The sequence below is a fragment of the Oncorhynchus gorbuscha genome, linkage group LG20 (assembly GCF_021184085.1).
Source record: "Oncorhynchus gorbuscha isolate QuinsamMale2020 ecotype Even-year linkage group LG20, OgorEven_v1.0, whole genome shotgun sequence".
Lineage (NCBI taxonomy): Eukaryota > Metazoa > Chordata > Actinopteri > Salmoniformes > Salmonidae > Oncorhynchus > Oncorhynchus gorbuscha.
The window spans coordinates 19,756,933-19,784,607 of NC_060192.1; the positions used below are offsets into that span (position 1 = coordinate 19,756,933).

Here is a 27,675-nt window from a genome sequence, read left to right on the forward strand (position 1 = left end):
TCTTTGTGTTCTTCCAACCCAGATCATAGGTTGAACCCTGTCTTTTGTTTTCTTCCAACCCAGATAATTTCAGAACCTCAGAGTTGATTTTAGGACCCGACTTTTATGCTGAACCATGATTATCTGAATACATATCCAAACTGACACAATTCATGCTGGAGTACTGTGCCCCGAGTGTTCATTAATCTGCATTAATAAAGAATTGTGGATGCATTTGTGATCTTTTCTGTCTTGTGTCTGCAGCACTTTTCAGATGTCCAGGAACAGAGCCCCGCCGTCTCTCACAGTACACCCAAGCCCTCCTGGAGGAGGACAGGTAGGTCATAGTAGCTACGCGCATACCCCGCCCACCTGACGATCTGTGTTTTTCAGCGTCTGTTTCCTCTGTGGGGTGCAGAATCCACTTGTCACGTAAACCTTGCTGAATTGATTGCTTTCATTTTAGTCCTGCGACGAAAATGTCGCAGGACTAAAATGAAATGATATAATGTTACGACCGCGGTAATGTTTGTAATGACCTGTCAAACACACCCCGGTAATGGCTGAAATGGGCGTTGTCTTCCCGTTGCATCGAGAAAAAGACTAAAAAAAACTTTGTTGGAGATTTTACACATCTCGACACTTACATCACAAGAAAGAGAAGAAAGAACTTTATTTTGATGGATGTACATTTTTTTCACTAATTAAAAAAAGAACAATTGTACAGTTGAAATATTTACAAACTAGAGGCGCTGAAATAAAAGCAACTGCTGAAAATGAACACAAATTACAGCGATATTGTGTCTGATCTCGCAAACCATGTAAATTATGTATAGATACGCTTGGCTCTAGATTATGCCTGTTGATTTTCAAGAGGGTATCCTGCTATTGACACTTGTTTAATTATGCAACAGAACGTGACGACAGTAATTAGTGAGGCAGTCTAGGCCGTGCAGGTGGGCCTAAACAGAGCACGGTTTTGGTGGTTGCTGCCCTGTTCCACCCCATTGTTAATATATTAATATATGCAAATATACCCAGTGCATTTATACAAATGAGGCACATATAATTTTCTTTAGTTTAACTTCTTGACACACTTATCCGGTTAGCGGGATCATTTTCATCAACACCTGCTGAATTGCAGAGCGCCAAATTCAAATGAAATTACTAAAAAGATTTAATATTCATGAAATCGCAAATAGCAAAACACAGCTCTGCTTGTTGTTAATCTACCTGGCGTGTCAGATTTCAATACAGCTTTCGGCGAAAGCATAACAAGCGTTTATGTAAGAACATCTCTCTCAGTAGACAATATTACAAACAGCTAGCAGCCAAGTAAATTGGTCACGGAAGTCAGAAAAGCAATAAATTAAATCGCTTTAATGATCTTCAGATGTTTGCACTCACGAGACTCCCAGTTACACAATAAATGTTCCTTTTGTTCCATAAAGATTATTTTTATATCCAAAATACCTCCATTTGTTTGGCGCGTTATGTTCAGAAATCCACAGGCTCGAGCGGTCACTACATCGCAGATGTAAATTCCAAATAGTATCCGTAATGTCCACAGAAACATGTCAAATGTTTTTTTATAATCAATCCTCAGGTTGTTTTTAAAATATATAACCGATAATATATCAACTGGGACTGTAGCTTTTTCAATAGGAGAGGGAGAGACAATGGCTGCCCCACTCTGTTGCGCAAGCAAAACTCTGCGAACACCCAGCTATCCACTGACGCGATGTGATCTTTCTCGCTAATATTTCAAAATAAAAGCCTGAAACTATGTCTAAAGACTGTTGACACCTTGAAGGAGCCATAGGAATCTGGTTGATATCCCTTTAAATGGAAACAAGGCATCCAATGGAACCGAGAGCTTTCAGGAAAAACAGCACTTCCTTGTTGGATTTTCCTCAGGTTTTTGCCTGCAATATCAGTTCTGTTATACTCACAGACAATATTTTGACAGTTTTGGAAACTTTAGAGTGTTTTCTATCCTAATCTGACAATTATATGCATATTCTAGTTTCTGGGCCTGAGAAATAGGCTGTTTCAAATGGGTACGTTATAGCCAAAAACGAAAATCCTGCCCCCTACATTCAAGAAGTTAACGCAACATATATATTTTTTAAACAACATACCTAATAGTATTATATATTTTCTATATAGAAGTGCATTCTAAGAAAAGAGAAGTGTAATTTGACACATTTAATACTTGAATTCCCACCAAAATCCCTGAACTTTATGTGCTATAATTCAGTCAACATCTGATTAGTTTTTAAAATGTAAACCATTGTCCAACTGTTGTATTTATTAGAATTGTTTTAAAAACCTTTTAACAATTTATATGCATGTTTCTAGTCATAGTTCTGGCTAGCAGGGCTCAACAAGGCATTGTGCAATATATTGTGTCCAGACATGTCTTTGTCGTGTAGAATATTTAGCTAAGCAGTGATTTAAACTGACTTATGCTATTTTTGTTTCTGTTGCAGATTCATAACCCATGTGATGGAGGGAGTTCATTCAAAGCTGCTATTTGTTGTTTTTGCCCATCTGAATGAGTTAACTGGACCTTATTCGGTCAAGTGTTAACCAGGTTTTTATAAACAAATTGTAAGGAGATACTTGTTTTACTAGTGTTTTATTTAATCACAATTTTAATATAAATTTGTTTACGTTTCTGAATATTGTTTTATGTGTGTATGTAAATTATTCAGTGGGAATTTTACATTCACTGTTTTACTGAATGTGTTTTTTACATTTTAGATATCTGGTTGTGCAAGTTTTTTTCCTTCATAATAATAAAATCTGCAGTCAAAAAAGCTTAGGCCACGGCCATGTATTCCTTCTTTAGTTTCACCGTATCAGTCATCATGGAGTTATTTTTTTAACAGTTAAATAATCATCCAATATGCTTGCAGACCTGTGCAGAGGAGTGGTTTGGACTTCAACAGATATTACTAGCAGCCAGTGATATCCAGAGTAGTAGACAGATCACAGCCCAGTTTCCCAAAAGCATCTTATAATCATATGACCTATGGTTCTAACGATGAATTTATTAGCCTTAAGATGCTTTTGGACACCGGGCCCAAAACCATAGAGGCCTCTAGCAAAAAGCCATGTTGTCATGGGCAGTGCCATTGAGGGCTTCCACCATTTTAATGTAGCCAACTGGGTGGGACTTCCAACTTCATTGTTTGATCCCTCCTGGTGATTCTGTTGGAGTCCGGGTCATTAGGAGCGATCAGCCAATCATGAAGAAGAAAATTAACTACTTCATTAATCTGAGTCATCTTTTGGTGCTGTCACACTATAATGACACAGATACAAAGATGAGTCCTCGATCTCTATGATCAGAACAGGCAAACAGGAGTCACTGGGCCATAGATCTAAATCGACCAGATTGGACAGGGCCATAGATCTAAATCGACCAGATTGGACAGGGCCATAGATCTAAATCGACCCGATTGGACAGGGCCATAGATCTAAATCGACCAGATTGGACAGGGCCATAGATCTAAATCGACCAGATTGGACAGGGCCATAGATCTAAATCGACCAGATTGGACAGGGCCATAGATCTAAATCGACCAGATTGGACAGGGCCATAGATCTAAATCGACCATACACTGTAGTACTCCAAATCTCATTGATGGATCTCAGGGTTCTGGCTCTCGCACTGTGTCACCGTCTACTCCCATCCAGGGTAATGTGATGCTGCTGTGAAACTGTTATGGATATACGTTCTGCACAACTCATGGATGTCAGAAAATGATTCGCGACGGACATCGCAGCGGGAAAGTGCTAAATGAGCGAACTTGTTGAGTGAAATTAATGAAGGTCACGTGACTGAGGAAAATATTGCCATGGTTAAGGATAATATTGAAGTGAGTGACAATCAGGAGCCCATTGAGAAACAAGAAATGGCTGGAATTGTCGGAATCATTGGACAGTTTGATAAAAGTATTGAGCAGTGGAACTCCTATACAGAATGGTTAGAATCTTTTGTTCTTGCAAATGACATTGAGGACAAAATGGTGCCTACATTTTTTTTTGTGTGATAGGGCCAAACATTTAATTTACTACACAGCCTGCTACAGCCAGACAGAACAGGTAAAATTACGTATGGTGATATTGTGGGAATCATGAAAGGAGACTTCACCAAAACCACTAGTTGCTGAAAGGTTTAGGTTCCAAAGAAGAAATCAGAAATGGGGAGAATCAGTGACGATGTTTGCTGCTGTGTTAATTTAACTCACAATGCTCTGATAGATTATTTATGTCCTAAATTACACCATTAGACAGACTAGTATGTGGCATACGGAGTGAAGCCACACAAGAGACTGTTAACAGAAAGTATTCTGACCTTGGCAAAGGCCATAGAAGTCAGTGTTTCCATGGAACCTGAGAGGCTCAGGAAAGTGCAGAGTTGCTACATTTTTCACCACCACCATAGGCCCTGTTCCAAAGAATGCCAAGGTAGCCTGTTTAAATTACTATCGCCCCATAGCACTCACATCTAGCAATGAAATGCTTTGAAGTGTTCATCATGGCTCACATCAACACCATCAATCCCAGATACCCTGGACCCACTCCAAATCGCAATCACCGCTTGGTATGGCAACTGCTTGGCATCTGACCGCAAGGCGCTACAGGGAAGAAGCACACGGCCCAGTACGTCACTGGGGCCGAGCTCACTGCCATCCAGAACCTCTATACCAGGTGGTGTCAGAGGAAGGCCCTAAAAATTGTCAGACTCCAGTCACCCTAGTCATGGACTGTTCTTTCTGCTATCGCACGGCAAGTGGTACCGATGCACCAACGGTGGCCCTGAACAGCTTCTACCCCCAGGCTATAAGACTGCTAAGTAGTTAGCCAAATACCTACTTGGACTATCTGCATTGACCCCCTTTGCACTAACTCTTTTGACACATCACATACACTGCTGCTACTGATTTAAAAAAAATCTATTTTGCCTAGTCACTTTACCCCTACCTACACTACTGTTCAAAAGTTTGGGGTCACTTAAATGTCCTCGTTTTTGAAAGAAAAGCATTTTTGTTGTCCATTTAAAATAACATCAAATTGATCAGAAATACAGTGAAGACATTGTTAATGTTGTAATTTACTATTGTGGCTGGAAACGGCTGATTTTTAATGGAATACCTACATAGGCGTACAGAAGCCCATTATCAGCAACCATCACTCCTGTGTTCCAATGGCACATTGTGTTAGCTAATCCAAATGTATCATTTTAAAAGGCTAATTGATCATTAGAAAACCTTTTTGCAATTATGTTAGTACAGCTGGAAACTGTTGTTCTGATTTAAAGAAGCAATAAAACTGGCCTTCTTTAGACTAGTTGAGTATCTGGAGCATCAGTATTTGTGGGTTTGATTACAGGCTCAAAATGGCCAGAAAGTATTCATACCCATGGACTTATTCCACATTTTGTTGTTACAACCTGAATTCAAAATGGATTAAATATATTTTTATTCCTCACCCATCTACACACAAATCCCTATAATTACAAAGTGAAAACATGTTTTTAGAAATTTTAGCACATTTTATTAAACGAGGTACTGAAATATCTAATTTGCATACAGTACCAGCCAAAAGTTTGGACACAACTACTCATTCAAGGGTTTTTATTTTTACATTGTAGAATAACAGTGAAGACAAACTATGAAATAACATATGGAATCCTGTAGTAACCAAAAAAGTGTGAAACAAATCAAAATATATTTTATATTTAACATTCTTGAAAGTAGCCACCCTTTGCCTCTGACCGCTTTGCACACTCTTGGCATTCTCTCAACCAGCTTCACCTGGAATGCTTTTCCAACAGTTTTGAAGGCGTTCCCACATATGCTGAGCACTTGTTGGCTGCTTTTCCTTCACTCTGCGGTCCAACTCATCCCAAATCATCTCAATTGGGTTGAGGTTTGGTGGTTGTGGAGGCCAGGTCATCTGATGCAGCACTCCATCACTCCTTATTGGTCAAATAGCCCTTACACAGCCTGTGTTGGGTCATTGCCCTGTTGAAAAACAAATGATAGTCCCACTAAACGCAAACCAGATGGGATGGCGTATCGCTGCAGAATGTTTGCTGCTGTGTTAATTTAACTCAGACTGAGTTTATTTATGTTCTAAATTACACCATTAGACAGACTAGTATGTGGCATACGGAGTGAAGCCACACAAAAGAGACTTAACAAAGGATTCTGACCTTGGCAAAGGCCATAGAAGTCAGTGTTTCCATGGAACTAGCTGATAAAGAGGCTCAGCCGTAGAGTTCATCAGGAAAGTGCACAGAGTTGCTACATTTTTCAAAACCACCATAGGCCTAAAACATCTGATTGGCTCAATATAAAAACTGGTTTGGATCTGACAACCAGATTAATTGGTTGAAACACTAAACAGCATTTTTTTAATCAATGGGTAGTGAGCTCATTGTATGGTTACCCTAGATAATTAGGCCTAGATCATTCTAATCACTTAACCATACTGCCATTCATCTCATAGGCTACTTGTAGTTCTTCTATATTTCATTAGTTAAGTAGGCAATTTACCATTTCTTCATCCATGTATGCGTTGGATTACTCGTCCAATTTGCTATGATGAAATGCAAATTGGTTATGATCGACGATAGGTCAGTCATCCAAGGACACTGTAGTAGGCCAGTGACGTAACAAATAGGTCAGCGAGAGGAGGGGGGGTGTCAGGAAGGGGTTTTCTGTGCGCTCTCTAACATCACACATTCTAAACCCTCAAATGATTTACCTCACAAGTGGTTTGTACATTCTGGTGTATGTAAAAAAAAATATGAAAAGAATGTCAAACGATATACCGTATATACAGGGGCTAACGCTAACTCACCACTAGCTCTGTCTCCTGTGGTTGATAATGATATAGTCCTGTAGCCCACACACCTTGTTTGGGTCATTATATCATCACAGCAGGTGGTGGAGCTGAAGACAAGGCAATAGTCTAGATGTTGGCCCCAATATTTACTTCCATTACAAAAAGATCCAACAGTGTAGCTGTTGCAGCATGAAAAACATTAAGCAATGGCCACATACCAGCATAGAATATCCAGCAGTGATTCTGCACATTATGTGAAATTAGGTTGCCCTTGCAGATTATATTCCCTTCATCTCTTGGCAGGTATGCAAGCAGACATGAGCTCTGTGGTCCATGTGTGACACAGGGAGGCTGGCGGATTGGGGCTAAGCAGTTTCTATGGCAACAGAGGATGAGCGATGCTGCGGTAAACAGTGAGGTGGCGAGCCCGGGGATGATGCCTGAAAAGGCTGTTTCTTCCTTGCTCTTCTCACCCTGCTGCTCCCATTAGCATGGCTACTGGACAGTCTTTGGGCCATGTCATTGTCAAAACATTAAGGAAGGAGGCTAAAGTATAGCATCTCAGTCACACCAAGGCATGTAGGATTACACAGGCAGAACACAAGGCATATGTTCCCATGTTTTAAAGCAGTTGATAGACCCATTTCCTTTGACGGCACCTGAGGTCACCTTTAATTCCCTATCATCCAACCACTTATAGTATCATAACATGATATCTTTGTGCTTTGGGACAGGTAAATATAGGGCCCAAGAAACCATGTTCCTTTGCAAAACCAGTACAAAGGATATGTCAGATTATAATTTTATTGGTAAACTGTACAATTTTTGATTGACTATGGTGCTACATTTTTTTTCTCCATAATATTTTTTCTCTCTCAAATGGCTACCATTTGCACCAGAAAACTGTTCACAAGTAGAAAAATACAAAACCACATGTACACCACTCACCGATTTGTGAGGGGAAAGAATGTACAACGAAAACATGGAGTTTGGAAAGCTATAGTACCTTTGGTGAAGATCAATAAAAACAGTGGGGCAGGATTGATAAAAGCAGCATGAAATGACTTTGAGAACTAAAGCTGCCGTACCAAACACGCAGATAACAGAATTGCACATTTTTTGTCTTGTTCTTTTTCTAGGATTAAAAAAAGAGGAGATCCAAGGTCCACAAGCAGAGCTGAAATACATTTGAGGAAAATCCTCACGGGTTTCACAGCTACTTTAGTATTCATTCAGTGCATCTTCAGTCCAGGGGAGACCAGTAGATAAAACAGGGAAGGCCACAAAAGCACTCCCAATACTCTCCTAGACAAAGAGATCCTATTCCAAACCTCTAGCACCTGGATGAGGATGATGACTAATGCAGACTAATGGGAACTGGGATCATGTAGTTAAGGCTTGGTTTAACAACAACTCAGAGGACATGTACATTACACAGTATGTTTCACACAGTAGAATGTGTAATATTATGTCTAGTGATGTTTAATGAGTGAATTACATAGTATATTTCGGACGTCACTTTCTGGTCAAGCTGCAAAGCCGGAAGATCTACTTCTCTTCTTACAGTTTTTTTTCGATTGCTAAACGACAGTGGACACAACTGGTAACTACAGTCTGCACAGCAGCAGTTCATGTGGCCAAACTCTAGTTCGTTTTTCATTGCTTGAACACAGTTTTCAAAACTCTACACACTTATCCCATGACTTTAACCACAACCTGCACAACACTGGATTTACAGCACTTTGTTCAAATGCAACACACTGCTGTCAAAACTGTGAACCACACATTCAAAACGGAATAGATTTCAGCTTTGTGCCTTTCAAACACTGCTGATTGCAATTTCAGCTGAAAAGCTAAGCAGGTGTCTTATTTTAGACTTGTTAGTGAACACACACACATATTACAGTATATATAGGTAGAGGTCAGAAAGACTCATTTTGGAAATGGAACAAGGAAGATGGGTTCGTGGAGGGAGAAGGGTGGCAGGGAGAGGGCGGATGCGTGGAGGAAGACAAAGAAGACAAAGAGCTGTTATTTCAGATGAAATAAGGGCTACACTTATAGACCATGTCGGTCTCTCATTGAGAGAGGCAGGGTTGAGGGTGCAACCCAATCTGTAAAGATCCACAGTGGCATCTGTAATGCGAATTTTCCATCATGCAAACAGGTGAGAGTTACATCCTTACAGTAAATGAAAACATTACAGGAATCTATTTTGTATTTCAATTATAGAATATTTACACAGATATATATCACAGTAAGTTTGACTGTAAAATATATTTTTACAACAGGACCCAACGGCTGCCCCCAACAGGGGGAAGAGGAAAAATATTTTCAGATGCGCAGGAAAATGCTATTGTTGACATGGTTGTTGTCAACAATGCAATAAAACTGCGGGAGATTCAAGATGGAGTGCTGGCTGATAATGATATATTTGAAAATGTTAATTCTGTCAGCACAACAACTATTGCTCGAGTCCTAAAGAAACACCAAGTTACAATGAAACAGTTATACACTGTACCGTTCGAGAGAAACAGTGAACGGGTAAAAGAGCAAAGATACCAATATGTCCAGGTAAGACGTCTGAGGTTACGTACACAGCTATACAAAATATTTACAGTAAAAAAAAAACACTAGCATTTCTACAGTAAAACTGTGCACTTACTGCTTTTCAGAGAGTAATGGAGGTGGAAGCACTGGAAAGACCACATTAATTTGTATTTATCGATGAAGCTGGATTTAACCTTGCCAAAGCACGGCGCAGAGGAAGGAATGTTATAGGTCAAAGGGCCACTGTGGAGGTTCCAGGCCAAAGGGGGGGAAATATCACCATGTGTGCTGCAATGGCCAATGATGGTTTGCTTCTCAACACACCGCTCATTGGCCCATACAACACAGAAAGGATTATAGCTTTCCTAGAACAGCTCTATGCTCAGCTAATGCCAGCAGAACAGGGGGAGCCAGTAAGAAACCCCCAAGTTTTTTTCATAGTTTGCGATAACATTACTTTTCACCACTCTGCAGCTGTCACAGATTGGTTTGCAGCACATCACAGATTTATGGTTTTGTACCTGCCTGCATATTCACCCTTCCTCAACCCAATAGAGGAGTTTTTCTCTGCCTGGAGGTGGAAAGTGTTTGGTCACCACCCACATGACCAAATGTCTCTTTTGGAAGCCATGCATGCTGGATGTGAGGACACGAGTCCAGAGGACTGCCAGGGATGGATAAGGCACTCCAGAAGGTTCTTCCCCAGGTGCATGGCAAGAGAAAACAGATGTGATGTTGAAGAAAACCTGTGGCCTGATGCTAGAGAGAGGCAGGATTAGCCCCACAATTATTTGTTCGAATTACAGTATGTACTTTTAGTTTGTACCTTTTTTTTCTCATTACTGTAATTCTGTAAATTACTACAGACTATTGAAGCAAACTGCTAATTTTCATTTACCTTAAAGAATTGTTATGTTCTAAAAAATTTAATAAATCATGTGAAAGAATGTCACTCTTTTCTTGTTCAAACTGTAAAGATGAAAAGTTTGTATTTTCTGTATTGGTGTTTGGTGCTAGTGTTTTTACTCTCAGTGTGTTCTGAGTGACAGTGTGTGTTATCTCAGTGAGGGTTGTGCATAGTGTTTGGCTGCACTGAGCGTGTTTTGAGCCATGTGTTAAGAGTTGTGTTGCTTGGAATGAGTTTTGCAGGTGATGTGAACTGTTTAGCTCAGGTGACTGTTGGTAGTGCAGACTGTAGTTAGATTTTTGCACATGTGACTCCAGTTGTCCCCACTGTCGTTTAGCAATCGAAAAAAACTGTAAAATCAAATAATATTTTAACCTTAACCACACTGCTAACCGTATTCCTAATCCTGACCTCAAATTAAGACCATAAATGTTGACAATATATTGCACATTTTGATTTAGCAGCTTGGCCTTATTTTCGGGAATCGTATGTTTCACACAATAGTAGATGTAATTTGTTAGTGACGTGAGTAAACTGAGAAGATGGTAAATAAAGTAGAGGTGTGATTTCTATGGTTCTTAGAGATGATGCCTTATTACTTTAGAGCAGTGGTCTAAACCGCAGATCAATTCCCAATATCATCTGCCATCTATTTTCTGGTAAATGAAGGCTTTGACAGCACGAGGCTGCCATTACAGGAGGGCTGGCTATATACATTTATTCCCACAGCAGGTGCTAAAGTTTGTAATTACAGAATTGTATGAAACATAAGCCACAGTGTGGTTGGCCTACACATACAAAAGGAGGCTGTCATTGAGACAGAAACAAGACATACAAATCAACATAAACACACAGTGGATGATATTGCCTGATGTTGGACAGCTCAGTTTTACAACTTGACGTTATCAACTGCCAAAGACAGGAGGGGCGATCACCAACAGGAACTGGTACACTACATACACATTCACACACAACAACATATACATGCACTGTTTCAAACTGCCAAAAAGTGCTGTCTTGTGCTTGAACATTTCACAATGTTGGTTGTCGCACCAACAAATGTTTTATCAACAGAAACCCTGAAGACAACCGTCTTCATCACCACATATTAATGTAGGTAGAACAGAAGGAGTTAAGGCCACATGGGGAAAATCAGGGTACAAAATTGTATCCAGGGTAAAAAAAAAAGAGGAAGGTAAAAGTGTTTGCATCAGATGTCATAAATGCATATCCAACCTTGCTATGTCAATTACCCCTACACACCCAAGAGTACAATGTCCGCTTGTCTTTTTCAAGATGATGAGGTGTGACAAGATATGAAGCCCCTGGTCAGTAGATCACAGGTTGAAGGAGTATGTTCTACTTAGCAGGCATCATTGAGTTCCAGTACTTTAGGGCTCTATTCAATCTGCATTGCAGCTTTACAGCGTGCTTGACATTTAAAGACCATGTTCCTGCTTTAGCGGAGACTGCATTCACTGTAAACGCAGCAGATGTCGGCTCAATGGGAATTGACCTCTACATTTCTATCGTGGAATCTGCAACGCTTCAGTTTACGGATTAAATAGTGCCCTTAGTGATGGTCAGAAGCTTTCCCAATGGGCAACATTCTCTTCCGTTGATGGGCAACATTCTCTTCCGTTGATGGGCAACATTCTCTTCCGTTGATGGCCACCAGGGGGTAGGCATGCTCAGGTCTTGATGTCCAGCTAGGCCAGCCCGACTCTACCCATCAAAAGACGGAGCCACTGTGGTGGAAGTGGACAGTGATGGATCGGAATTACAGTAGTGTGCACATTTGGAAAGAAACTACAACAAAGGCCAGCTTTTGGTTGTGTCTGAAGGATAAAGGAGAGACAGTAGCAGGCCTACAACAATTTCAAGGCATCATAGATGCAAGAATATTCTCAAATGCAAAAATGTTTAGCCTCCAATGGGCTCTAATCATGGAATATCATACCCACTATATGTTTACTCTGAAGTGCTAATTTTAGACACAGTTCATGTTCTCTCTCAAGCAATCTATATAATAGCAGGACATTTTAGTCAGGGAGAAAAGGGGGTATAAACCATCATGACACACACACAAAAAAACAACAGATATGATCCCTTTTTTAAACATATTTAGAGCAGGGCTCTCCAACCCTGTTCCTGGAGAGCTACCGGAGTGAAAACCTACAAGACGGTAGCTCCAGGAACAGGGTACAGGGTTGGAGTGAAAACCTACAGGTGGGTAGCTCCAGGAACAGGGTTGGAGTGAAAAACTACAGGTGGGTAGCTCCAGGAACAGGGTTGGAGAGCCCTGTTTAAGTGTAACATTTAGGAGGTTAGCGTCTTCTATCCCCTTGGAGCTAGGGCTGCAGTACCCTATTTGTCCTTTAGGGGGTGTAATTGCAGTTTTGAGCTGCATTATGCTCAGTCCCCTCTCCTCTACGGCATGCTGTTGTTGAAGCTGGAGTTGTTGCTGCTGCAGCTCTCCTCATAGGTGGGAGGGGGTTCTGTAAGATCAACATACAAACCAGAGAAACAGTCCGACAAATAGTAGACTATTGTTAATTTATCATCATAATGAAACAGAAGTGATTTACAGAATCAACTCCAGACAGGTTAAACTGTGTGTAGGAGCAGCAAGTGGTGACTGACTATGTAATAGTGCTGTATTAGGCAGGGGTAACTCACCATGTGGGTAGTCCCAGGTGCTGTACTCAGGGGGGAGTATGAGAGGACAGGACGTGGGTACTGGGGTGACGTTTCCCTCTGTAAAGAAAGGGATGGTGGACCCAGTGGACACACAGAACAGAGGCGCAGAGGTGTCGTCGGCACGTCGCTGGCTGGGTGGGAAAGCTGCACCGGGAGCGTAGCTAAATGCACTGGGGGACATGGTGGGGGGCCGGCCGGATTGGTCCTGCTGGGAGTGGCTCTTAGTGGGGATCTCCTCGCTGACTGAACCCCCTGCACCCAACTCCTCCTCCAGGTCCTCCTCAGCTGGGGGTGCGCTGGGGGTAACCCCTTCCAGGCCGGTGTTAGGGCTGATGGGTGTTGGGGCTGGGGTTGAGGGCATAGCTCGTGACGGGGTCAAGTTGACAGCGATGTTCCCGATGTAGATGGGTAAAGTGACAACCGTCTCAGGGGATTTTAGTGATACCTGCAGCGTTCACAAAGACACAATGTAAATGTTAAATATCCTGTCATCCCAGGTGATCCTTTAAGTACAGTACTGACACAAATCGCTTTGCCATACTGTATGACGACCAAGACATCTGATCTGTTCAGATTACCATAGTTATAATCCCTGAACTCAAAAGAGACCTCTTAAATTGAGCATGAATGACTTACAGCATACTACATGGCAGGTGCATTGGGTTAATGAGAGGATTACTACAGTATGATATTGTATGAGGAACATTGTCTGGTTCATGTTGCAACTATAACTACAGAATGAACAGTATGAGAATGGTTTACCAAGAAAAACTTCCAAAATGACCTTTTAACCTCTAATTTGTCCTTTTGGAAGTTTTTCTTGGTAAGCAACTCTCATGATTTTTGTCATTGTTGTTGAGCACCCATCCTTGCCTTTGTTTGCTGAAGCGCGAAGTACCCACCTGAACTCTATAGAATGAACCCTATACAACTGCTAAAACTCTGAAATACCACCTGTGAACAACATGCTTTAATCGGGTGGATGCCCATCAGAGCACTCGATTGAGGATGTAACTAACCTGGATGAAGTAGTCGATCTCTATGAGGCTGCAGCCGGCCAGGGCAGACTGGGGGAGGGGCGGTACGATGATCTGCTCTCGCCACTCAGCGTGTTTCCCCGCCTTCACTCCCGCCCCCTCTACCTCTGCTATGGTCCGCAGGTCGTACAAAGCTCGTTTGGTCTTATAAGTCACTTTCTGAGCAAGAGAAAAGGAGGAGGGGTATCAGAGACAAGATCTACATCCAACAAACATACAGCCTAGTGTAAACAATACAGACAAACACTACAGATCAAATATATACACTAAAAATACTAAAAAGTATGTGTACAGCTGCTCGTCGAACTTCTCATTCCAAAATCCTGGGCATTAATAGTTCCAATTCATTCCAAAGGTGTTTGATGGGGTTGTGGTCAGGGCTCTGGGCAGGCCAGTCAAGTTCTTCCACACCAATCTCGACAAACCTCTGCATGGACCTCACTTAGTGCATGGGGGCATTGTCATGATGAAACAGGAAAGGCCTTCCCAAGACTGTTGCCACAAAGTTGGACAGAATAGTCTAGAATGTAATTGTATGCTGTAGTATTACAATTTCCCTTCACTGGAACTAAGGGACCTAGCCCGAACCATGAAAAACAGCCTCAGACCATTATTCCTCCTCCACCACACTTTACAGTTAGCACTATGCATTGGGGTAAGTAGCGTTCTCCTGGCATTTGCCAAACCCAGATTCGTCCGTCTGACTGCCAGATGGTGAAGCGTGATTCATCACTCCAGAGAACGTGTTTCCACGGCTACAGAGTCCAGTGGCTGTGAGCTTTACACCACTCCAGACAACGCTTGATCTTAGGCTTGTGTGCGTGTGGCTGCTCGGCTATGGAAACCCATTTCATGAAGTTCCTGACGAACAGTTCTTAAGCTGATGTTGCTTCCAGAGGCAGTTTGGAACTCAGTAGGGAGTGTTGCAACCGAGGACAGACACATTTTATGCGCTCCATGCTTCAGCATTCGGCGGTTCCGTTCCGTGAACTTGTGTGGCCTAACTACTTCATGGCTGACCCATTATTTCTCCGAGACATTTCCACTTCCCAAAAACAGCACTTACAGTTGACCGGGGCAGCTCCAGCAGGGCAGAAATTTGATGAACTGACTTGTTGGAAGACAGTGCCACGTTGAAAGTCACTGAGCTCTCCAGTAAGGTCATTCTACTGCCAATGTTAGTCTATGGAAATTAAATGGCTGTGTGCTACATTTTATACAACTGTCAAGCAACGGTGTGGTTGAAATAGCCGAATCCACTAATTTGAACGGGTGTCCACATACTTTAGTATATATAGTGTATCAGCATTTGATCAAAAGTTACACCAGTAGCAACATGAAACCGTGAGACGTGGTCGTGTGGTACCTGTATGAGACTGGCCAGCACGCAGCCCGTGTCCTTGCCTGACTTGTTGTGGATCTCAGTGGCTAGTCTGATGATCTGGCCTGGTGTGTATCCCCTCAGGTCACTGCAAGCCTTCAGCATGAGGGTGCCCGTCTTCACCAGGAGATAGCTGAACCTCTTAGTGGTCACAGCATAACTGGGTTGCTGGGGAGAAGCAGTCATAGGAAGGGTAAAACAACCAGTTCTGAGGGACAGATGAACAGAGTGTAGTAACAGAAATCAGAGCTGGGGGGGAAGACCTTGTGTAATCTTCAATTATGGATGAGAAAGTGGTTTTACTGCGCTCATCGTGCAGAAATCAAATCCCATAACTATCAAACAAAATAAGGCATGATCAAATAAGTGGGTAGTCAGTCCACTGTCCTCTTCAGAAATATATACTGTTCTAGTACACAGTCTATAGCCAAGTACTGTATATACACACCACCTTTTAAAAGTTTGGGGTCACTTAGAAATGTCCTTGTTTTTGAAAGAAAAGCTTTTTTTTATCCATTAAAATAACTTCAAATTGATCAGAAATACAGTGTAAACATTGTTAATGTTGCAAATGATTATTGTTTAATGGAATACCTACATAGGCATACAGAGGCCCATTATCAGCAACCATCACTCCTGTGTTCCAATGGCACATTGTGTTAGCTAATCCAAGTGTATTATTTAAAAAGTTTAATTGATCATTATAAAACCCTTTTGCAATTATGTTAGTACAGCTGAAAACTGTTGTTTTGACTAAAGAAGCAATAAAACTGGCCTTCTTTAGACAAGTTGAGTATCTGGAGCATCAACATTTGTGGGTTCGATTACAGGCTCAAAATGGCCAGAAACAAAGAACGTACTTCTGAAACTCATCACTCTATTCTTGTTCTGAGGAATTAAGGCTATTCAATGTGAGAAATTGCCAAGAAACTGAAGATCTCGTTCAACGCTGTGTACTACCCCTTCACAGAACAGCGCAAACTGGCTCTAACCAGAATAGAAAGAGGAGTGGAAGGCCCTGGTGCAAAACTGAGCAAGAGGACAAGTACATTAGTGTCTAGTTTGAGAAACAGACGCATCACAAGTCCTCAACTGGCATTCATTAAATAGTAACCACAAAATACCAGTCTCAACATCAACAGTGAAGAGGCAACTCCGGGATGCTGGTCCTTCTAGGCCAGGGGTGTCAAAGTCAAATGGACGGAGGGCCAAATAAAAAATTTAGCTACAAGCCGAGGGCCGGACTGTTCGAATGTTCATTGAAAATTTTTTAAATGACGCATATAGTCTAGTGAACCTAATTGAACCTACTGAAAACCTAACAAATATATTCCAATATGATCAGATAAATAAAGCAATATTTTCTTATGGCTCTGTCAGTAATCTTTAATTTTCAACAGACACAAAAGACAAATTTCCTTTATATAAAAATCCCCATAACATGAACATTAAATGAAAGAAACCGGTATTCAAGGCACCATCAGTAGCCTATATTTTCTATTTTAGCAAAAGTGGGCTAAATTTACTTCAAAGAAAAAAACAATAATAGCAATTTTCTATCATCCACTCAACTGAAATATTTAAAAAATATAATTGGATTGAAATACAATAAAATAAAGTGCAAAAATCTATTAATCAAAAACAACACTTTGTTTAAGGAGAAGTAACATGCAGTGAAAACAAATATTAAACTTTAACTTTTAAACTTGAACTGAGTAAAAACTCTAAATATGTGATTGCACAGTAATGTTCACTTGTTTGAGGTTGAGGGTGATACTTGGTGGTGTCCCATCTTTTCCACAAGTTCATCAATGTTCGGGGTAAGGCTCTGAGCTGAGGAAATCCTCAGAATTGAGTGGAGGTGTTCAGCAGTAAGTCGACTTCTGTGTGATGTTTTGTTCAAGTTCATCAAAGAAAACAGTTGTTCACACAGGTATGTGCTGCCAAACATAGACAACGTTTGAGCAGCCTGGATGCGCAGCTGGGGCATTGTGTCGGGAGGAAACGGGCGAACTCCGCAGCACCCACTGCCGCATATTTTGCCCTCAGTGCATCATTGCATTGGAGGTCAATCAACTCCATTTGGAGGTTTGGTGGTGAGCTTTCCACGTCAACAGCAAATGGGTTACCGAGCAGTTCCAACCTGCTTTTTTGTGCTTCAAAGTCAGCAAATCGGCGTCGAAAGTCAGCGGCAAGCATACCTATTTTAACAGCCAACTGTGCGCTCGGGAACGCACTGGTAGAGAGCTTCTCTTTCATAGTCTGGCAGCTGGGAAAGTGGCTCAAATTTTCTTTCCGCATCTGCGTCTCCCACAGAGTCAGTTTGGTTTTAAATGCCTTCACTGTACTGTACATATCAGAGATGACACGATCCCGACCCTGCAGCTGCAAGTTCATTGCATTCAGATGACTCGTAATGTCACACAGAAAAGCCATTTCACACAGAAACATTTAGTCTCGGAGTTGTGTTGTGTCTTTCCCTTTGCTGTCCAAGAACAGACAAATCTCCTCACGAAGCTCGAAACATCTTTGAAGCACCTTTCCCTGGCTTAGCCATCGCACCTCTGTGTGATAAGGCAAATCACCATGCTCCGTTTCTAACTCCGTCAGAAATGCCTTGAACTGGCGGTGATTCAAACCTTTGGCTCTGATAAAGTTAACTGTGCGCGTGATGATGCTCATTACATGCTCCATTTTCAAGGCTTTACCGCACAACGCTTCCTGGTGTATGATACAATGATAAGCTGTCAGCTCACCTGTCGCGTTTTCCTCTTGCATCTTTTCCCGTATCTTGCTACCAGTCCGCTCCTGTGTCCACACATCGCAGGTGCTCCGTCGGTTGTCAAACCCACGAGTTTTTCCCAAGGCAGCTCCATCTCATTTACACATCTTGACACCTCTTCATACAAATCATGCCCCGTAGTTGTGCCATGCATAGGACGTAAAGCCAAAAACTCCTCTGTCACGCTTAGGCTGGAGTCCACTCCGCGGATGAAAATTGACAACTGGGCAATGTCAGAAATGTCGGTGCTCTCATCCACAGTCAAGGAATATGCAATGAAATCTTTTCCCTTTTTCACAAGCTGCTCTTTTAGATTGATGGACAACTGGTCTACTCTCTCGGCAATGGTGTTTCTGCTCAGACTCACATTTAAAAAGAGTTGCCTTTTTTCTGGGCAAACTTCGTCACAAACTTTAATCATGCAGTTTTTGATGAAATCCCCCTCCGTAAATGGCCGGGCTGATTTAGCGATCTCTTCTGCCAAAATAAAACTGGCCTTGACAGCAGCCTGGCCTTGTGATTTGGCTTTTTGAACAGAGCCTGTCGAGATTTGAGGCCTCGTTTTAATTCCTCTGCCTTTTGTAGCCTTTGTTCCATGTCCATATTCTTGTTTTTGTCCGCGTGTTTCGTTTCATAATGTCGTCTCAGATTATACTCTTTCAGTACCGCCACACTTTCTCCACACAGAAGACACACAGGTTTTCCAGCTACCTCCGTGAACAAATACTCCGACTCCCACCTTGTTTGAAACCCCCGGTTCTCAGTGTCCACCTTCCGTTTTGCCATTTTTGATGGGTATCTGAAAGTTAATTTTACTGTGATGCTGACAACTGCTGTGCATTGAAATGAAGCAGCCTACTGCTCGGTGCGTCACCGTTGCATTGTGGGAAATGTAGTATTGGTGCGTGTAAAAGATCTGCGGGCTGCCGGCTTGCTGCGGTCTGCGGGCCAGTTCTAATAATAAATCAAGATCATCCCAGGGGCCGTAAAAAACCTTCTCGCGGGCCGGATGTGGCCCGCGGGCCTTGACTCTGACATATGTGTTCTAGGCAGAGTTGCAAAGAAAAAGCCATATCTCAGACTGGCCAATAAAAAGAAAAGATTAATATGGGCAAAAGAACACAGACACTGGACAGAGAAATATTGGAAAAAAACTGTTATGGACAGGCAAATCTAAGTTTGAGGTGTTCGGATCACAAAGACGAACATTCGTGAGACACAGAAAAAAATGAAAAGATGCAGGAGGAGTGCTTGACGACATCTGTCAAGCATGGTGGAGTCAATGTGATGGTCTAAGGGTGATTTGGTGGTGGTAAAGTAGGAGATTTGTACAGGGTAAAAGGGATCTTGAAGAAGGAAGGCTATCACTCCATTTTGCAACGCCATGCCATACCCTGTGGACAGCGCTTAATTGGAGCCAATTTCCTTCTACAACAGGACAATGACCCAAATCACAGCTCCAAACTATGCAATAACTATTTAGGGAAGAAGCAGTCAGCTGGTATTCTGTCTATAATGGAGTTGCCAGCACAGTCATCGGATCTCAACCCTATTGAGCTATTGTGGGAGCAGCTTGACCGTACGGTACGTAAGAAGTGCCCATCAAGCCAATCCAACTTCAGGAAGCATGGGACAAAGCCTCTTCGGATTACCTCAACAAATTGACAACTGGAATGCCAAGGTCTGCAAGGCGGTATTTGCTGCAAATGGAGGATTCTTTGATGAAAGCAAAGTTTTAAAGGACACAATTATTATTTCAATTAAAAATCATTATTTATAACCTTGTCAACGTCTTGACTATATTTCCTATTCATTTTGCAACTAATTTCATGTATGTTTTCATGGAAATGACTGCAGAATAACACAAGTTCAGACAGTGAGACAGTGCTGAGACATTGGTGACTGGTGGTCTTTACCTCAATGTCGGGCACTTGATTGAGGTTGAGCAGGTTGAGTAGGTAAAAGGGCTTCTGGGCCTTGTAGTCCTTGGAGAAGCGAGGTGTGTCTATGACGGCTCTCACACGGTAAACAATTTTCCCAAAGGGCCCTTCAAAGGAGGTTGGTGCAGCCACTGAGTTGGACAGATACAAACACAGTTATTAGACAGAGCGAGATTGACTACAGAGAGTTTAAGATTGTATACTAAATGTAACTCTTGGACATAAATAATTTCACAATATCAACTGTTACAGCAGCAACATAGACCACAGCTGATTAATGTATTTCATAAAGCCTCTGCTGTCTGCAGGTGAAACCTATAAATGGGAATATGAGATTCTGACCTAAACAGGGTGGCAGTCTAAACAGGGTGGCAGTCTAAACAGGGTGGCAGTCTAAACAGGGTGGCAGTCTAAACAGGGTGGCAGTCTAAACTGGTGGCTGGTCAGTGTGTGTACTTTATCAGAGGAGGGCCAGTCAGTGCTTGGTCTGAGCAGTGGGAAGCAGATAGATCAGGACAGGGGGACAGATACTCAGGGCTCCTAGCAGCGCTGTCACTAAGTGTCTGTGCCTATCGGTCTGATCTGCACAAATCCCCTCCTAACAGGACAGGGGGACAGATACTCAGGGCTCTGTGCCTATCAGTCTGATCTGCACAAATCCCCTCCTAACAGGACAGGGGGAGGACAGAGTTTATTTACAGACTACCGAAAGGACAGAGGATAGAGGAGGAGAGATGGAGGAACGGAAACTGAAGAAGAGAAAGACAAAAATAACCATTCTGAGAGGTTTGAAGGAGAGAGGAAATGGAGAATGGTAGGATGAAGTTTAGTACAAAAAGAGATAGAGATGAGAGAAAAACCTTAGAACATCTCAGAGAAAAACCTTGGAAAACATGTTATCTGAATACATTTACAAATGTCATACTGGGTTAAAGAAATGTTCATACTGAATATCCATCTACTGTATTCAACTCATAAAGCACAATAGGTGCTGATACATTCAAATTGGAATGTATTGTGTCCAATGTCATGCTTTTAACCAAATACATTATAGAATTTTCCTATGAATCATTGGAATAAATAGATCATACAAAATGGAAGACTTATGAAGGACAGAGATGCATACAGAACACACAATTCAGTCTCTCACATTCTCAATATTATGAATTCCAATTCAGCCCTCCTCCTCTTGTATCCCTTTCCTGCAGACAAATGACCAAATCATCTTCTAGTGGCTTCACGGGTGGAATGTTATTAATATAAAAAACCTGCCAAAAATCTGGTGTTTCTATGTCAAACGGTTTTGTTATATTTCAGTCTTCTGTGATGTATATAAAGTGGAATATTGGGATGCAAACAATAAATGTAATACATTTCAACTCTATATCTGACATGGTACTGGTGTCTTCTTTTTTTAAGCCCATAACCATAAGTGTTAGGTGTATATTTTTTTTTACCAAAGTAGACTTGTTTAAGACTACCCTGATTTAGCCCACTGCAGTAAAAGGTTAAATGATCATGTCAGCAGCGTGTGCTTCACAGGGGAATTGCCTGCTGTCAAAAAGGATTAGTGAGGAGCAGCAGTCTGGATGCAGAAGGCTTGGCAGAACAGACACAGACAGGCTCCTGGCCAAAGGGAACCCAGCACCAGGCCAGCCAGTCACTTCTCCCTAAGGAAAGAGTGGCTGTCTGGCCTCTTCTACCACTTGCTCCTCTTCTCCAGCCTCCTCCACAGAACCAAGGGCTCCTTTTTTCAAGTCATTACTTTAAGTGTTACTTTCTTACATTACTTTATGTACATTCAACAATCTTCACAGCACGAACACCAGTTTTAATGTAGCATCCCATTTGGATGCACTATAAAATGTGGATTTTAAAGCCTCCCCTGTCAGCCCCTGACCTGACAACCAGCAGGGGGCACTGCCACTGGGTCACGCAGCTCAATTAAGTGCCTGGATGATTCAATCATCAGCTCTGTAATTATCATGTATTCTGTTGCCGTTCTGTTGACGACGGGGGAAGGAGGGACGTGGAGAGCAGCAGGGTGATTGCAGGGGGCCCACAAGGAGCAATTAAATAGTGACAGCACTACGGGACTAAAAGACTATTTATAGACAGAGTGTAGCCTAACAGACAGACAACCACTGCACTGTCTGTGCCATCACACCTGCATGTACTCGAGTTCACAGTCCAGTCAAAAGCATTCCGGAGAAAACAAGGAATAGCATTCTACATGTCATGTGTTACGACACAAAGGAGTGTCTGTAGGGACCATGATAAGTCTCTAGGCTACTGGCACTTGTTTGCTTGGCCTTTGTGTTAGTCCTTGGCCAGGGGGGACTAACATGGCCTACTTTGACATATATCACCCACTCAGACAGGAGATGTTGGCTGACACAAGGGGGGCTGGCTGACGAAGGCAGTTACAATTAAAGTGCATGTAGCACAAGGGCAGAGACATTAGTTTCAATAATGTACCCTACTTCTGATATGAAAAGGCATTTCTTTATTTACCTGAACAAACTGTACTGAACGTTCTTATACCATTCATAATGCTATATTATATCCAGTCCAATTGTTTCATTGTTAGACAAAGAGCCAAGGGCCCTAAGCAATACTACAAAAGCAACACACACTGTGCCTATTCAGAAACTTCACGCTATCAGTGGTTATACTTGGAAACCAGATTCCTCCAAAAAAGTCACCAACAACAGTTCAGCTGTACTGCACTAACAAAAATAATGATGTGGACCTATTGAATGCAGTTCCAGAATTATCCCAAACTTACCTGGGATGACAAATTGGAAAGGGAAACTGTGCTCGCCAGCTGCCAGGGTACCTGTAAGAGATAGAGATAGCTTGGTCAGATAGACAGGCAAAATCACATTTAGACAGACAGACAAGTACAGACACAGACACAGAGCGCAAGGTAGACTAGTGCCCAGTCTAAGGCCTTGATTCAATCAGATCAAGCGTTAACTGGCGATATCTGACACCCGCAACGCTGGTGTTTTGGCAGTGTCGGAGGTGTAACTGCGTTAGAGCTGTCAAATCAGAGCGGCTGCTCGCGTAGTCATTGCCACAAAGCGCCCCACTCACGTTAGAAGTTCAGAACGGGAAAGTGTAGGCTATATAGAAATAAAGACACTCAAATAAAAACTCATTAAACTAAATAATGAGGATTTCTATCAGCCTAATCGAGGTGTAGATTACATCTCATATGCAGTGTTTGAACTTGTAAACCAGGCTGCATGGGATTTATCTTAATGCGGCACTGTGCAGTCAATGGCAATGTCTGCTTTAGGTATAATGCCAGGAGCCGCTTGTGGATTTGACAGCTCTAATGCAGTTCCGCGTCCGACATCACCAAAACAACAGCAGATCTGATAAGAATCGAGCCCTACATTTTTAACAGCTCTCACAATGGTGTACAATAAGGGATTATGTTTTTCACTCTGCTTTTCTATATCAACCCACTGTGACATTTCAGCACAAAGGTGTGCAAGTACGATGTGTGTATGAACAGCTCAGTGGGTAACCATGGAGATCCCTAGGTTAAGCACCACACCTGCAGGGCTGAGGGTTCACCTACATTCTTTAAAAAAAAAGTGCTATCTAGAACCAAAAAGGGTTCTTTGCCTGTCCCCCTAGGATAACCCTTTGAATAACCCCATGGAACCCAAAATAGTTCTACCTGGAACCAAAACGGGTTCTACCTGGAAACAAAAAGGGTTATACTATGGGGACAGCTGCAGAAATCTTTTGGAAACCTTTTTTTAATTTAAGAGTGAAGTTTATGTGATAAACCAACAACATTGTTCAACTGCAGTTCCAGAGACATCATTTCACTTCTGATAATACAGATAATACAACTTCAGTTTTTAAAAGTTTTGTGGGAATACACTCATATTTCACTCATAATGTGGTTTTAAAAGAACATTGTGCCAATGGAGGCGATAAACCAATAGATACTGTAGGTTTCATAATATAGAAAACCTTGTAGACATTAAAGCCTCTCTGGCCATTAATTCCCTCATAAGCCGACAGTCCAATTAAAATTGTTCAGATAGCAGTGTTCGTTCACTGCATCAAGACGTCAATGTGTTTTCCGTTTGTCTCCATTTCCTAAAGGGGAAGCGCTCAGGGATTTCCACATTTTCATTTACATCACTTGTTTACTGTTAGAGGAAGCATCTCTTTGGAAGAAAAGGCAAAGGTGTCACGCTATGAAAGCAACTCTGCAGGTGCCTCATGTAGTAGCCACATTCTTCCACCTTTTCTTGCTCTCTCTTTCTCACTCAACTCTGTAGAGGACCAGTCTCCACGTGCTGCTGAGAGAAAGTACAGTACAGGGAAAATTAAACAAAGTTGATGGGGCTGTATTTCAAATGAGCTCTAGGTGAGAGACAGAGCCGTCTACTGCAGTTCAAGACAGTTGAAAACGCGTACAGCGTTTCTAGCTATGCAACAATATAGAGCAGTTGTATTATAAAGATCTTTTCACCCCCAGTTTGGTACAGTTCGACATATATTATGATGACATTTTGTGATATTTTTGTCCGTTTTGGAGTTTGTTGGATTTTGTGGGCTGTTTGGGCACACAACATTTTTTTCTCAAGGGCCAGCCGAAGTTTGGAAGCTGAAGTCTACGCCCCTTCGTCCACCATAGGGGTGACATGAGTTTCCGTTTCTTGACAGTTCAGCCCGAAACTCAGTGTGGATTCAACATGGCGAATGACAACTTTGCGCATTAATTGACTGAGAAGGTACAAAAGTAACCTTCACCAGTACGATTCTATCGACTTGGCTGGCTAATGGCTAGCTAGCCTAGCAGCATACTCATGCAGGGAAAGCAAGTAAACTAACTAAACTAAAGATCTTTAAAACTTTTGATCAAACATAATTTTGTCATATAAAGAAAATCATAAGCTTCCCAAATTGGTAACACCAAAGTCAAAGTTTAGTAGCAAGGTCCGGTTAGTCAAAATATATAATAATAATAATACGTTTGAGCAGAGGTATTGGTATTTTATTAGGATCCCCATTAGCTGTTGCAAAAGCAGAAGCTACTCTCCTGGGGTTCAACACAAAACATAATACAGAACATCATTAGACAAGAACAGAACTACATACACTTTTAACTAACCTGGGGCGGCAGGGTAGCCTAGTGGTTAAAGCTTTGGACTAGTAAACGGAAGGTTGCAAGTTCAAACCCCTGAGCTGACAAGGTACGAATCTGCCGTTCTGCCGTCATTGAAAATAAGAATTTGTTCTTAACTGACTTGCCTAGTTAAATAAAGGTCAAATAAAACAAAGGCCTACAATGCATACACACAAACTATCTAGGTCAAATAGGGGAGAGGCTTGTGCCGCAAAGTGTTGCTTTACCTTTTGTTAAAACCAGGTTTGCTTTTTTTTTAGCATTATGAGATGGAAGTTCCATGCAATAAGGGCTCTATATAATACTGTACATTATATAGTCAATTGTAGTCTCGGTTAATGATTTTTGACATTCATTAATGTTTTGGATGTGTACTAAATAGCCCTCTACTTTTTTATTTTCAAGACACAAACACCAGTGAATGGAGACAGCACCTGGTTTTGTTCTCTGCGTCTCAGCACAGCCTGTTCACCGGCCCCAAGCACTACCTCTACCCCCAGTACTGACTGGTGGTCGGCTCCCAGCCATTCTCCCGCACTGAATTCCCGTGCAGAATTAGAAACATCTCCATGCTGGACCTGGGAAGCTCTATCCTGGGCCCACCTCCAAGACCTACTCCACTGATGCCACAGAGCAGCAGCAGTAGTTCTGTAGCAGGGGTGTGAGAAGAAGGGAGAAAACAGCTGCAGACATCACTCACAAAGGCATTGATTGAAGACATATCTCAAGATCTCAAGATCTCTGAGCATGTCTTGTTCGCAATGTGTGTCTCACATGTCTGTTAATAAGACACTGTTTTACTATTGTTCCGAAATATTTATATGGCTCATAAATATTTGTATCTACACTCTTGACACTTCATATTTCACCCTTTTGTTGTTTACATGTCTGTTCATAGCATACACTGTTGTACTACTGTTAAGAAATATGTATATTCAGAAATATTTGTAACTATACTGACATATTTTATTCCATAGACACTTGTTTACATGTCCATTCTCAGCAGAGACTTTTGTACTGTGGTTTACTTTCAGAAGCAATAATAGAGGTTTATTTGTGTGCTGAAAAAGCATTACTTCATCGCAACACAAGGTGTTTGAATGCATTCTATTTGCGCTGACAAAGTACAGAAGAGCTGTGTGCCACAGATTTTACTGGCTTTTTTCTACTTGTGGTGTAGTTCCAGCTAATCTAAATTAAAACACAGTACACACAAAGAACTGGGTCTGTGTGTACATCAAAAATCTTCATCCTTGCAGCCATGATGCCAAATGCATTCTCTGACTCTCTGACAACGAGAATGGTGGTAGTTCCAGGTTGTCATTTTTTTAAAACTCATTTTTCAACCACTCCACAAATGTCTTGTTAACTAACTATAGTTCTGGAAAGTCGTTTAGGACATCTACTTGACATGACATCTAAATGACAGAAGTCATTTTTCCAACAATTGTTTACAGACAGATTATTTCACTTATAATTCACTGTATCACAATTCCACTGGGTCAGAAGTTTACATACACTAAGTTGACTGTTTTTTTATTTATTTTTTATTTCACCTTTATTTAACCAGGTAGGCTAGTTGAGAACAAGTTCTCATTTGAAACTGCGACCTGGCCAAGATAAAGCAAAGCAGTGTGACACAGACAACAACACAGAGTTACACATGGAGTAAACAATAAACAAGCAAATTACACAATAAACAATTCAATGACACAGTAGAAAAAAGAAAGTCTATATACACTGTGTGCAAAAGGCATGAGGAGGTAGGCAATAAATAGGCCATAGGAGCAAATAATTACAATTTAGCAGATTAACACTGGAGTGATAAATGAGCAGATGATGATGTGCAAGTAGAGATACTGGTGTGCAAAAGAGCAGAAAAGTAAATAAAATAAAAACAGTATGGGGATGAGGTAGGTATATTGGATGGGCTATTTACAGATGGACTATGTACAGCTGCAGCGATTGGTTAGTTGATTGTTAAAGTTGGTGAGGGAGATAAAAGTCTCCAACTTCAGGGATTTTTGCAATTCGTTCCAGTCACTGGCAGCAGAAAACTGGAAGGAAAGGCGGCCAAATGAGGTGTTGGCTTTGGGGATGATCAGTGAGATATACCTGCTGGAACATGTGCTATGAGCGGGTGTTGTTATCTTGACCAGTGAACTAAGGCGGAGCTTTACCTAGCATAGACTTATAGATGACCTGGAGCCAGTGGGTCTGGCGACGAATATGTAGCGAGGGCCAGCCGACTAGAGCATACAGGTCGCAGTGGTGGGTGGTATAAGGTGATTTGGTAACAAAACAGATGGCACTGTGATAGACTGCATACAGTTTGCTGAGTAAGTGTTGGAAGCTATTTTGTAGATGACATCGC

At 41.7% G+C, this 27,675-nt stretch overlaps 2 protein-coding genes across 5 annotated transcripts in view; one reads left to right on the forward strand and one right to left on the reverse strand.

Moving 5' to 3' along the window:
* Positions 1–2,810, forward strand: part of LOC124007021 (unconventional myosin-VIIa-like) — a 49,346-nt gene extending 46,536 nt beyond the window's left edge. For 2 of the 3 annotated variants that reach the window (XM_046317263.1, XM_046317264.1), the window contains 2 exons: positions 244–316; positions 2,472–2,801. The gene's annotated coding sequence lies outside the window, so the exon portion shown is untranslated. Of the gene's footprint in view, positions 1–243; positions 317–2,471 lie in introns of all 3 variants that reach the window. The other variant, XM_046317262.1, reaches the window with a different exon arrangement.
* An 8,191-nt stretch (positions 2,811–11,001) lies between these two features.
* Positions 11,002–27,675, reverse strand: part of arrdc1b (arrestin domain containing 1b) — a 59,504-nt gene continuing 42,830 nt past the window's right edge. For both annotated transcript variants that reach the window (XM_046316626.1, XM_046316627.1), the window contains 6 exons: positions 22,929–22,979; positions 20,117–20,271; positions 15,404–15,586; positions 14,020–14,196; positions 12,980–13,445; positions 11,002–12,798 (listed from right to left, as the gene is read on the reverse strand). In XM_046316626.1, coding sequence (XP_046172582.1) covers positions 12,731–12,798; positions 12,980–13,445; positions 14,020–14,196; positions 15,404–15,586; positions 20,117–20,271; positions 22,929–22,979 — 1,100 coding nt within the window. In that variant the 3' untranslated portion in view covers positions 11,002–12,730. The remainder of the gene's footprint in view (positions 12,799–12,979; positions 13,446–14,019; positions 14,197–15,403; positions 15,587–20,116; positions 20,272–22,928; positions 22,980–27,675) is intronic.